The sequence below is a fragment of the Candoia aspera genome, chromosome 4, assembly GCF_035149785.1.
Source record: "Candoia aspera isolate rCanAsp1 chromosome 4, rCanAsp1.hap2, whole genome shotgun sequence".
NCBI classification, from domain to species: domain Eukaryota; kingdom Metazoa; phylum Chordata; class Lepidosauria; order Squamata; family Boidae; genus Candoia; species Candoia aspera.
This window is the reverse complement of record NC_086156.1, coordinates 94,517,193-94,530,916: the sequence shown is the minus strand read 5'-3', so window position 1 is coordinate 94,530,916 and position 13,724 is coordinate 94,517,193. Positions and strand designations below refer to the sequence as shown.

The 13,724-nt window shown below is 37.7% G+C and overlaps 1 protein-coding gene across 1 annotated transcript; it reads left to right on the top strand.

Annotated features, from left to right (window-relative positions):
- The first annotated feature begins 281 nt into the window (after positions 1-281).
- On the top strand, positions 282-12,708 carry LOC134496698 (vomeronasal type-2 receptor 26-like). The gene is made up of 6 exons (XM_063302407.1): positions 282-502; positions 1,794-2,085; positions 2,858-3,715; positions 5,037-5,264; positions 6,772-6,898; positions 11,807-12,708. The coding sequence occupies exons 1-6, from the start codon at positions 282-284 to the stop codon at positions 12,706-12,708; spliced, it is 2,628 nt and encodes an 875-aa protein (XP_063158477.1).
- Positions 12,709-13,724: the final 1,016 nt, after the last annotated feature.

Genomic DNA, 13,724 nt, shown 5'->3' with positions numbered 1-13,724 from the left:
ATTATTGTATCTTTTAATGGCATTCATTCATTGCACATTAAACAACTGAAAGCAGCTGAAAGCACAGACAAACCAACCATGCACACAACCAGACTGCAAACTAACAGTTAAAAAATTGAATTTGTTTAGAGAATATATTCCAGTACTGTGGCAACAGTCTTGGAGGTCATATGTGTAAGGATAATCAAAAATGATGCTGCACAGTTTCATGTCATGGAGACAGGATATTTTTCTGTATAGGAACATCTGTCTTTCTCTGGATGAGAATTGTCAATAACAGGATGGGGGTGATAGCAATGTTGCTCCTTGTGTTGCTATTCTGTGTAATACGCAAGACACACGCCGTCAATTGTACCATACGTGATGACCCAGTTTCTATAGCCCATCAATTTGCTCAGCCAGGAAATGTTATCATTGGGGCAATTGCCACTCAAGCCTTCTTCTTTCACAACAGCCCTTCCTTCACAGAAGAGCCCTCTCGGATGTTGATCAATGAAGTGGTGTAAGGAATTCTATTTTACTTCTCTTCAGACCACTGAGTGCGAAAGAATTGGGAAAAAATGGTTGCTTACAGGCTTAGAAAGTGATAAGTCTTTGGAAGTTTTCATAACCCCAACATCATTGGGAATTTTCTGTTCATTAGTTTGCTCTCTTTTTTAAGTATGGCTGCTGAGTAGCAAACTCCATGTGGCTTCACACTCTGCCCTAAATCCATATATGATTCCTCTGATTTTCACTGAGATGTTTTCTGAATGCAGCCTTTGTGATTCATAAATCATGTGTTAATAGCTTAAGACAATTTGTCAATCTGCCAAATATAGGATATTGAGCAAATCACAGGTAAAGCACACCATATCTCAACACAATGTATGAAGTAAGTGACTGTCAAATGCTTTGTATTCTCTGAGACAGGGAAAGGACATTGTATAATAAGGCTACACAGTATATTAGATAAGAAGAGTAAACTTTGGAAGTGGGTTCATGGCACACTCCTGGTTGATGGGTCATAACCTGTTTCTACTTTTTTTTTTTTTAGACCACTGTGCAGAAAATAATTAGAAAAAAAAAAATTAAGCAAGAGGTTTATAAAGTTTCGTAACCCCAAAGTTATTGTAAATTTTCTATTAATTAGTTTGCTCTCTCTTTTAAGTATGGCTGCTGAATAGAAAACTCCATGTGGCTTCACACACTCCCCTATATGTGAATATGTTTCCTCTGATTTTCACTTAGATGTTTTTTTAAATGCAGCCTTTGTGATTTACAAACTGTGATTAATGGTTTAGGATAATTTGTAAATTTTCCAACTGTTTCAGCAAAATATGTCTTATCTCAATGTGTAGAGAAGGTCACTGCTGAATGCAGTATTTGCTATGAATTACAGTTTTCTGATTTGCTTCATTTTATTGCATGTAAGTACTGCTAGATTCAAAGGTTTGTTGTATATATTTTCAGCTAGAAATAATAAGGCTTTCTAATATATAAGAAGACAAAACTTTGGAAATGGATTCATGGCAAACTTCCCATCCCTTAAAAGTTTAATAAGAATTTAAAATGTGTATTAATTAATTAACTGATTGATTGATTTGTCAGTTTGGGGCTGTACCCTTTTTCTTTCCAAAGATAGTCATTTCAGGAGATGAAACAAAACATCCTTTCTCATGGACTGACCCAATCATTTGCCAACTTAGGCAAAACCAAAGTATTGCTTTCTCTAAATTATTTCAGACATCCAGTGTAGGAGTATGGAAATGCACTGTTCATATCATTTCGTTAAGTTGGGAGTTTTATTGCAGTTCTGTGCCAAAGGAGTATCAGCCAATCCTTGCTTTGGTGTTTGCTGTCAAAGAGATCAACAAGAATCCTAAACTCTTTCCGAACATCACATTGGGTTTCCACATTGTGAACAACTACATCAATGCAAGGATAACCTATAAGGCCATCGTGAGCCTGCTTTGTACACATCATAGGTTTGTCCCCAATTTCACCTGTGATCCAAAGAAAAAAATTATTGCTGCCATAGGAGGACGTTTGACAGAAGCTTCTTCCATTATGGCCACCATTCTTGCCAACTATAAGATTCCACAGGTAGGCCCTTGAGATGGCTTCCTAGAAATCCCAAATGATTTTATATTATTTAACTTCTTAAAATATCTTTAGGCTGTTTTCAGAATAAAACCTTTCAGAAGATGAGAATACGGTAGAGTACATTCAATAAATATACAGTAAATATGAATAAACAATAGTGATAATTAAATATTTAGAACCCAAGGACTCATTGCAGTCCCCTCAAAAGTGATGAAGGATGGCAAACACCTGTTTGTAGTTTGTTCTAGAGAGGTTGGGCCACTGCGACAAAAGACACTCCCTTTCCTTGCCAATCCATCAGCTCTCAGGTGATCAAACACGATCTTAGAATCTATCAGAATGGTATGTACAATCTACCTTCCTCCAAGCTCTCAGAGCAGAGAGATACATATTTTCCATAATGTCATCCTCTGCATATGGAATTTTGTATGACTTCTACCTCCATCTTTGGTATGTGTGGAGGGTATTTTTCTATTTTTACACAATGTATAAGTTTATGTGCTGGCATTTTGTTTTGCTACATTTAAACACTGACAATCTTTGTAGCTTACATTATCATATTTCAGCAAGACTGAGTAACTTATTCTGCATCAGATTATTTATTTATTTAAATTTAGTATAGCTACCCAAATCTCAAGGACTCTGAACTAAAGCTAACCCCCCCCCCCAAATCCATAAAAACAGGTAAAACATTTAGTTTTAATTTAACAACGAACTCTATTTAATATTCTCTCTTAATCCTTCTAATTATGTGCTGTATATTTTCTTTCAGCTTGCTTATGGAACATTTGCACCAGTATATGGTAGCAAAAATATGTTCCCATTCCTGTACCAGATGGTACCAAATGAAGTCCATCAATACACTGGGATTATCCAGTTACTCCAGCATTTTGGATGGACATGGATTGGGCTCTTGGCTGTGGATGATGACTATGGAGACATGTTTTTGCAGAAAATTGTACCATTGCTTTCCCAAAAGAACATTTGTTATGCTTTCATACTTAGAACACCACGGAGGAAATATCTGGATGAATATATACAGATGATTTCAGTGAAATCAAGATATGTTCAACTTTTTACGGATCAAAAAGTTCACGTATGCTTTGTATATGGAGCACCTCCATCCCTTCTAAATCTGAGAACAATAATCCTTATAGCATCTTTGAACTCATTGCCACCTTTGGGTAAAGTGTGGATTGTTACATCCCATTGGAATTTTGAATCACTGTCCATTCAGAGAGATTGGGACATACAGAGTTTCCATGGTGCCCTTTCATTCACAGTTCGCTCAAAAGAACCACCCGGATTCCAAGAATTTGTTCACACCGTAAGGCCATCCTGGGCAAAAGAAGACAATTTCATTCAGAATTTTTGGGAGCAGGCATTTGACTGCCTATTACACATTTCCAGTGGAAATGAAGATAACAAATTATTGTGCACTGGGGATGAGAAGTTAGAGAGTCTGCCTAGTACATTTTTTGAAATGAACATGAGTGGTCATAGCTACAACATCTACAATGCTGTTCATATTGTGGCACGTTCCTTGTATGTTTTATCCATGTCCAGACCCAGGAGTAGAAGATTTCTAAAAGCAGAGGGGTTGGCATTTCATGATGTAAAACCATGGCAGGTACTTAAAATAGCCACAACAATAACAACAGCAACAATAGAAAGGCAGTTCGTATATCATAATATAAAATCATGACAGGACAGGCACTGTTGTTTTGGCTAACAGCTGTACTTTTAGATATTAATTTATTTTGGCTTCCAGGAGGAATTGGAAATATGACTGGATATGCAGTGATGTTGTGGAAGTGGGAGACATTAGCACATTAAGCCTTATTGATGTGATGTTAGGGAGACCTAGAAGGCAGAATAAGTAAAAACAAGTCTTCCAGTCTTCACTTTGGCTTAACAGTTATCCTGGATCACATCTACTGTATGTCATTGAAGAATGCTAGCTTTGCCAAATAATTTCAGTCTCATTATTTTTGTCAGAAAAATTGGGCTGAGAGCTAAGGCATAAACTGCGGATGATCCAATCCTGGCTTAGACTATTTTTTGTGAGCCAATTTCTCTTCTGTTCCTGAAAATTCTTGTACCAGATTCTTTGGCCTGATACACTTTGTCAATGTTATAGGATATGTATTGCATGGTTTGTACAGGTCGAGCCTGAAAGAGAAAAGTGTGGAGGTTAAAATTTTGTCTCTAATGCTAATATAAATGCCTTCATTAATTAAGTAGAGGCCATGTGATCTGCTTGAAGAAGACATTTGCATTGTCTTGAAGCTATCCAGTGGTCTCTTATTGGCTGCTTTACCTTCTCCCCATTTTCCAGCTGTTAGAGGACTCACATTCCAACTTAGTGTCCTTCCTCATTTGCAAAAACAAGCAAAAGTTGAGTTTTCACAGGCCTAGAGAAGACTGAGGAGAGGTTAAAAAACAGAGGATGGAGAATTACAATGGCTGTTTCTTTTCACACTGAGAATTGAGGGGTCCAATATTCCAATATTCCAACCACTCTGTGTGGAGAGATGGGCAGTAGTATAAATTTGAGAAATAAACAAACAAACAAATAAGTATTCTTTGTGAGGAAGCTTTGTTGGGGTCCTTGCTTAAATCTTTGTTGAAGCAAATCTGCTTTTTAATGATTTCCACAGTATAATACCTACATGTAGTCTTTTGAAAGAAAGTGTTAACATACAACACTAAGGTATAATGGAACCTCCATTCTAAGTTGGAAGGGTAATGTACTTCCAAAACAATCCAGTGGGAATGAGCTGAAAAGGAAGGGTTGTAATTTTGGAATATGCAGCCATTTTATCTATTATACCTCAAAATCCCAGCTGTGTTTTATAAAGCAGAGTGCTTGACTCTGAAGTAGTCTTGTTCACTGGATCTGATTTCAAGACCTTAATATCCCTTTCTTGCATGTTCTTTTTTTTACTCAGATTCATCATTTTTTAAAGAACATTTTATTCAACAACAGTATGGGAGACACTATTACTTTTGATGAAAAGGGAGAATTAATTACAGGTTTTGATGTTATCAACTGGGTCACTTTCCCCAATAATTCCTTTACTCGAGTGAAGGTGGGAACATTGGAACCTTGGGCTCCACCAAGCAGAGAATTAATTCTTAATGACAATCAAATTGTATGGCACGGAAGCTTTAATCAGGTGAGAAGAAGCTGCAGAGTCTAAACTAAAACAAAGGCAAAGTGTCCTTTGAAGCAATTCTCAAATACTTGGCAATAATTGTCAAAGACTATATTTTGATCTTTTAAAGTTCTTGAGCATTCCATGTACTGAAGTGGAATATTCTATTTTATACATTATATTCTACCCTGCATTAATAAGACCTTATCCAAGGCAGATTAAAAGATTTATACTGTCAATGGTACCTGAAACATACAGAATTTAACATCTTTGGTTCTGGGTGGGGTTGCACTGCCCCTGACAGACCCTGTGTGGAACTTGGGGGTCCTACTGGACTCACATCTCCTGCTCAAAGAGCAAGTGGCAGTCGTGGCCAGGAGGGCCTTTGCACAACTTCATCTTGTGTGCCAGTTACACCCTTTCCTGGACCAGGAGACCCTTCGCACAGTCACTCATGCCCTGGTCATCTCCCATAAAGACTACTGTAATGTGCTCTACATAGGGCTACTCTTGAAGAGTATCTGGAAGCTACAGCTGGTCGAAAATGTGGCTGCACGAGCAATTTTTGGTGCCCCTAGATTGGCACACGTTACACCATTGCTTCATGAGCTGCATTGGGTACTGGTTTGCTTCTGGGTGCAATTCAAGTTGTTGGTTATTACCTTTAAAGCCCTACATGGCACGGGACCAGGGTACCTGAGGGACCATCTTGTCTGCATTACAACTACCCATCCCACCCAATCCTGCAGAGGGGGCATATTACGGACCCCATCTGTAAGAGAATTCCATCTGATGGGTCAAGGAAGCACGACTTCTCTGTAGTGGCTCCCACCTTTTGGAACATCCTTCCCCCAGAGATAAGACAGATTCCATCTCTTGTGGCCTTCTGAGAAGAACTAAAAACCTGGCTCTGCCACCTTGCTTGGGGCGGGAGGGGGAGTAATCACCCCTGGAGATGGTTAGCACCCTAAATGGCCTCTTAGATATATATAAGTGATATTCCAACTAGCATTGTCATCTGGATTTTATACTGTATTTATTTTTAATATTATATTTGTATTTATATTTATTTATGGAATTTTAATGTTTTATTTTGGTCGTAAACCACCCTGTCCCCTCTTTGTGGGGGAGATGGGCGGTGGCAAAATTTAATAAATAAATAAATACATATGGCCAACGTAGCAAGTGCCAAATTGATTTTACCTGTTGAACTATTCCATCCTCAACATAATATGGACAACCAGGTTTGTAATCTGCTTTCAAATCATCTTTAGAAACAGCATTACAGGGAAAAAAATCAGTTAGGGCAATCAAAATTGAGTCAGATCTCATAAAAACATGAGTTTCTGCCTTTCTTAATGTCTAGGTAGTAAACATTTCAACAGCCCCCAAAGCTGCCCATTTTCAGGGGCATGGGAAATGTATTCAGGATTAGTTTGATAATAGTACTCAGCCTAACCTAATTCCCTCCTGTCAACAATATATGGCATTTTATTTCCCTGTTTCTTTCATACATGTTTCTGTTTAGGCACTGCCTCTCTCTATGTGCAATGACCACTGCTCTCCAGGCTACAGCAGAAAGAAGAAGGAGGGAGAGAAATTTTGCTGCTATGATTGTGTGCCATGTCCAGAAGGGCAGATCTCTGACAAAATAGGTAGGACAAAGAAATAACTTTGGCTAACTGGCCAGAAAAAATCCAGCCCAGTGCCCTTATTTATTTAGGTACAACATGAACAATAGCAAAAATAAAACAATAGAAAGGAAGGAAATTAAAAAGAGAGAGAGGAAAAAAAGTCTTTCACTGCTTCTACATTTTCTCCCTCTATTTGCCAGTTATCAATCAAGCTGGTTGCCATAATCTTGGTTTTTTTGAGGTTTAGCTGCAAGCCAGCTTTTGCACTTTCTTCTTTCACCTTCATCATAAGGCTCCTCAGTTCCTCTTCACTTTCAGCCATCAAAGTGGTATCATCTGCATATCTGAGATTGTTAATGTTTCTTCCAGAGATTTTAACTCCAGCCTTGGATTCCTCAAGCCCAGCTTGTCGCATGATATGTTCTGCATACAAGTTGAATAGGTAGGGTGAGAGTATACAGCCCTGCCGTACTCCTTTCCCAATCTTAAACCAGTCCGTTGTTCCGTGGTCTGTTCTTACTGTTGCTACTTGGTCGTTATACAGATTCTTCAGGAGGCATACAAGATGACTTGGTATCCCCATACCGCTAAGAACTTGCCACAATTTGTTATGGTCCACACAGTCAAAGGCTTTAGAATAGTCAATAAAACAGAAATAGATGTTTTTCTGAAACTCCCTGGCTTTTTCCATTATCCAGCGGATATTGGCAATTTGGTCTCTAGTTCCTCTGCCTTTTCTAAACCCAGCTTGTACATCTGGCAATTCTCGCTCCATGAATTGCTGAAGTCTACCTTGCAGGATCTTGAGCATTACCTTACTGGCATGTGAAATGAGTGCCACTGTTCGATAGTTTGAACATTCTTTAGTGTTTCCCTTTTTGGGTATGGGGATATAAGTTGATTTTTTTCCAATCTGATGGCCATTCTTGTGTTTTCCAAATTTGCTGGCATATAGCATGCATTACCTTGACAGCATCATCTTGCAAGATTTTGAACAGTTCAGCTGGGATGCCATCGTCTCCTGCTGCCTTGTTATTAGCAATGCTTCTTAAGGCCCACTCAACCTCACTCTTCAGGATGTCTGGCTCTAGCTCATTGACCACACTGTCAAAGCTATCCCCGATATTGTTATCCTTCCTATACAGGTCTTCTGTATATTCTTGCCACCTTTTCTTGATCTCTTCTTCTTCTGTTAGGTCCTTGCCATCTTTGTTTTTGATCATACCCATTTTTGCCTGGAATTTACCTCCAATGTTTCTAATTTTCTGGAAGAGGTCTCTTGTCCTTCCTATTCTATTGTCTTCTTCCACTTCCGTGCATTGCTTGTTTAAAAATAATTCCTTATCTCTTCTGGCTAACCTCTGGAATTTGGCATTTAATTGGGCATATCTCCCCCTATCACTGTTGCCTTTTGCTTTCCTTCTTTCTTGGGCTACTTCTAGTGTCTCAGCAGACAGCCATTTTGCCTTCTTGGTTTTCTCTTTCTTTGGGATGTATTTTGTTGCCGCCTCCTGAACAATGCTGCCAACTTCTGTCCATAGTTCTTCCGGGACCCTATCTACTAAGTCCAGTCCCTTAAATCGATTCTTTGCCTCCACTGCATATTCCTTAGGAATATTAGTGAGCTCATATCTAGCTGATCTGTGGGTCTTCCCTAATCTCTTTAGTCTGATCCTAAATTGTGAAAGAAGAAGTTCGTGATCTGAACTACAGTCAGCTCCAGGTCTTGTTTTTACCGACTGTACAGATGTCCACCACCTTTGGCTGCAAAGGATGTAATCAATCTGATTTCGGTGTTGTCCATCTGTTGAAGTCCATGTATAAAGCCATCTCTTAGGTTGTTGGAAGAGAGTGTTTGTTATGCAGAGTGAATTGTCTTGGCAAAATTCTATCAGCCTGTGTCCTGCTTCGTTTTGTTCTCCCAGGCCATACTTACCTGTAATTCAACGTGTCATTTGACTGCCCACCTTAGCATTCCAGTCTCCTGTGATGAAAATAACATCTCTTTTAGGCGTGTTGTCCAGTAGGTGCTGCAGATCCTCATAGAACTGCTCTACTTCAGCTTCTTCAGCATTTGTGGTTGGGGCGTATATTTGGATCACTGTGATGTTAGATGGCTTGCCCTGAATTCGAATTGAGATCATTCTGTCGTTTTTTGGGTTGTATCCAAGCACAGCTTTAGCCACTTTACTATTAATGATGAATGCTACTCCATTTCTTCTGTGGTCCTCTTGTCCGCAGTAGTAGATCTGGTGGTCATTTGATGTGAAGTGGCCCATTCCAGTCCATTTCAGTTCACTGACGCCCAGAATGTCTATCTTTAATCTTGACATCTCACCAATAACCACATCCAATTTGCCCTGGCTCATAGATCTTACATTCCAGGTTCCAATGGTGTGTTGATCCTTAGAACATCGGATTCGCCGTTCACCACCAGCACCGTCGGCCGCTAGCCGTCCTTTCGGCTTTGAGCTAGCTGCGTCATCACGTCTGGGGCTAGTTGAGCTCATCCTCTGTTCCTCCCCAGTAGCATTTTGACCATCTTCCGACCTGGGGGTCTCATCCTCCGATGGTATACCGACATATCTCTGGTTGTACTGATCCATTTAGTTTTCATGGCAAGAATACTGGGGTGGGTTGCCATTACCTTCCCCAGGGATCGCATTTAGTCTGACCTCTCTGTCATGACCTTCCCATCTTGGGTGGCCCTTCACGGTTTAGCTCATGGCATCATTGAGGTGCTCAAGCTCCAGCATCACGACAAGGTAATGATCCTTTGCTGAAGCACCCTTTGGGGAAAGGTGAATATTATTCCTAGATTAATTTATATTCTGAGAGGAATTCCTGTTCAAATATCTTGAAAATATTTTCAGAAAATGAATTCTTTGTTTAGAACTTTTTATGGGGTTTTTGATTAGAGGAATACCATTACAGAAAATGCAATTACCAATTAATGAAGGAGAATTTGGTTTTCTGAATCTGGAGCTGTACCATCAAGCTTACCTTCTGACAATTATTAAATACTGGAAGTCAACAATTGGTGTTAATTTCCAAATGGGGCAATTTTGGAATATACATATCAGGCACCTTTGGTTGGATGGATAGTATTAGGATCTAAATACAAAAAAACTCCAATATCTCTGGAAACACATATGTCAGTTAGAAAGCTATGGAATAGAATGTCTAATAAAAAAAAATGATCCTTTTTCTCATGCTAAATTGAATTTATGGGAAAATGCAAAATCAAAAATTAGGAAAAAAGATAGTGATATGGAAAAGTTGGATGCAAGCAGGGATATTGACTTTAGACCAATTGATAAATGATGAAGATGAATTTTAACGTTGGGTGTGTTAAGAGATAAATAGCATCTATTGGATGTGTCCCAATGGCAATATCTACAGCTACACCATTTGTTAACAATATTGTATGGAGAAGCAGCATTTTCAGCTTCTGAGGCACCTGAGATACTAGAATGATGTGTTAAATCCTTTAAAACTAAAAAAAAAACCCTACTATTAGCTTTTATAGATATTTGTTATCAATAAATAAATTTGATGTGCAGATGTTAAGGGATGAGTGGAATAAAGAATTAGAGGTTTCTATGTTGGCTAAGAATAAGTGATTAACATCTATAGCAAGAGTGTCAATGGGCCTTAACCTATGATTTATAAAACAAAAAATAATATTTAGAATTTATTGAACTCCACTACATTTGTATAGAAAAGGATTGTCCAAAAGAGCATTTTGTTGGAGATGTAATAAGGACAATGCCTCTTGAAAGCATATGTTTTTACAATGTCCTATACTTACTACATTTTGGGAGAAAGTAGTGAACAATATAAATATGATTGTGTGACAAAAGCTAAATTTTTCAGTTTAAAATTCAGTTCAAAATATTCTTTTGAACTATATACCCAGAGTATATATGGAATTTCTCATCTGGACAACATAAATGGATTCTCCGTGCCCTTACTATGATACTGTAACATTGGAAAGGTAAATGTATGGCCCCATTTACTCAATGGATTGAAGACCTGATTGCACTTTCCACTTATGAGCAGATTGCCTATAGACATAGATTTGTATGGACAAGTATAATGAAATATAGAACTAATTTATACTAAATACATCAGGTTAAAAAAAAAAAAACTTGGCAGTTATATAAATGTATTAGAAATATATATGCATTAGAATAATATTTGTGTTGTATATATATATATATATATATAAGATATGTTTGTGTGTGTGTGTGTGTGTGCATGTGTATATATATATTAGTTTCCACTTCCAATCCCAATTAAGCTATTTTTGAATTTATACTAGAAAGAGAAAACTTTGATGGTAATAAGCCACATATTTATTAATAATAACCTGTATGGCAATGGGGGCATGTTGGTGATCATACTTTAAGAAAAAGTAAAATAGATGTATAAAGTGATTTCCTTTCTTCTTTTCAGTAAGCACCCTCTCCTCTCCCTCCTCCCCCGATGTATGAAATTCTAAAGAAATGGACAAGAACTTTCTGCAGGCATTGGGTTTTATCACTGCTAATTTTCCATTAAAAAAGAAAAGATGGTAGAGACTGTAATACAAATAATTTTTTAAAAATGTATAGTTCAGATTTACTATTCATATAAAGTCCTACAATTTCACAAAAAAAATTTTGTTCTGGGTGGCCTGAAAAGAGTACATCAATGCCTTTGAAATGAATGGGGACCATATAAATATCTACATAATTGTGGTCTTATTACTTTAATGAATGAATGATCTCAGGTGTCAATGTAATGTATGAGATTGCTACCCATCTATGCATTAAATAGTAAGAATTCCTACCCTATTTTCACTAAAAACCAACATGGATCAAAGTTGTTCTGATGTCATATATATTGATAGAAATCTTGATATATTTAAAGAGTTTCTTTTTCCAGATATGGATGTCTGCATAAGATGTCCAGAAGATTGCTATCCGAACAAGATACACAATCAATGTATTCCCAAAGTATTGACCTATCTCTCCTATGAAGAACCTTTGGGAATCCTCTTCATGATATTGACTATTGTTTTCTCTTTGATTACAATCTTTGTGCTTGGAATCTTTTGGATGCATCGAGAGACTCCAATTGTCAAAGCCAACAACCGGAGCATCACTTGTATCCTCCTCTTCTCCCTTCTTCTCTGCTTCCTCTGCTCCTTCCTCTTCATCGGAAGGCCTCAGAAGCTAACTTGCCTTCTCCAGCAAACGACTTTTGGCATCATCTTCTCAGTGGCCCTTTCATCTGTATTGGCCAAAACCATGACTGTGATTCTGGCATTCATGGCAACCAAGCCAGGCTCTGGAATGAGGAAATGGGTAGGGAAAGGACTGACCAATTCTATTGTCCTTTTGGGTTCCTTCATGCAGGTGGGAATTTGCATCGTGTGGCTGAGTACCTCTCCTCCTTTCCCAGATACAGACTTGCACTCACAGAAGAGGGAGATCATACTGGAATGTAATGAGGGCTCAGTGATCATGTTTTACTGTGTCCTGGGTTACATGGGTTTCCTGGCTAGTGTCAGCTTTCATATGGCTTTCCAAGCCAGGAAGTTGCCCAACAGTTTCAATGAGGCCAAGTTTATCACTTTCAGCATGTTGGTCTTTTGCAGCGTTTGGCTGTCATTTGTTCCAACCTACCTGAGCATGAAAGGAAAGTACATGGTAGCTGTGGAGATCTTCTCTATCTTATCCTCCAGTGCTGGCTTACTGGGATGTATATTTTCCCCCAAATGTTACATCATTTTATTGAGGCCTGAGATGAACAAGAAGGAACATTTAATAAGGAAAAAAAAGTAACTGTCTTTTTGTATTCATATCTAATGAATCATGTAATGATTATTATCTAATGATTCTCTAATGATTATTCCTGAAGTTTATGTTTGTTTGTTTGTTTGTTTCTGTGTTAAAACATTTCTTTGTATATTAATCTTCCTTGAAGGAATTTGGAAAGAACTCTGTAACCTTGATTTAAATCCATCCATACACAAAACACTGTATGGAGTAAAGAAGTCCTTAAAAGGGGATATGTTTCAACATCAAAGAATGGATTTGTTCCATCCAGCATAATGTGAATGATGATTACATGAATGTAAATTTTGGTGAAAATAATCTGATGTGTCCATATATTCCCTTAACCTGAAAGAATCATCATATAGAAGTTTGGAATCTTATTAGGTTGTATGTGGTCCTGTGGGATATTAAAAGTTTATTTTGGAGCATGTTCAAGTTTTATATGTTTTTCAGATTGGTTCAGTAAAGTGGTAGGTTATGTAGCCAGGCATTGAATTAGGCTTTGGATTAATGGGAATATTCATGCCCTAGTTGCATGATAACATGCAAATATTGGACTAAAGGCTTTGGCAGGAGATGTGAAAAATGAGTAAGAGAGAAGAATGAATTTGATCTTTAAAGAACAACATTATTTCCAAATTTTAATGGTAGATACTAGAAATTCTGTTCTGAATTGAAGCATTCACATGTAGCTGTTGATAGTATTGATGCCTATCGTGACATTCTTTTGAACAGCATCAAGCAGAAAATATTGAAATTATCATCATCTTGTGAGTGAAATGCTGTGACCTCCAATATGGTCTCCATGTGAAAGACTGATTTGGAATTTAAGTATAGTAATTGTGAAGCAACAATGGGAATTTCAGTAGAAGAATATTAAACCTACTCCAGATGTTAAGCTTAGCAAAATTGTTAGATGTTCATTTGTATATTATTCCAGTTTTGATTGCTAAAATGACAATTCATTTTCTCAAAAAAGTTGAAAGTGTACTGAACAGATCAGATCATTTTTTTCATATGTG

What these genes read in the sequence shown, in the direction of transcription:
- LOC134496698 (XM_063302407.1), top strand. Translation starts at nt 282, where the DNA reads ATGGGGGTGATAGCAATGTTGCTCCTTGTGTTGCTATTCTGTGTAATA. An exon ending in ATGATGTAAAACCATGGCAG is followed by an intron (nt 3,716 to 5,036) that starts GTACTTAAAATA and finishes TTTTTTACTCAG; the next exon opens with ATTCATCATTTTTTAAAGAA. An exon ending in GCAGATCTCTGACAAAATAG is followed by an intron (nt 6,899 to 11,806) that starts GTAGGACAAAGA and finishes TTCTTTTTCCAG; the next exon opens with ATATGGATGTCTGCATAAGA.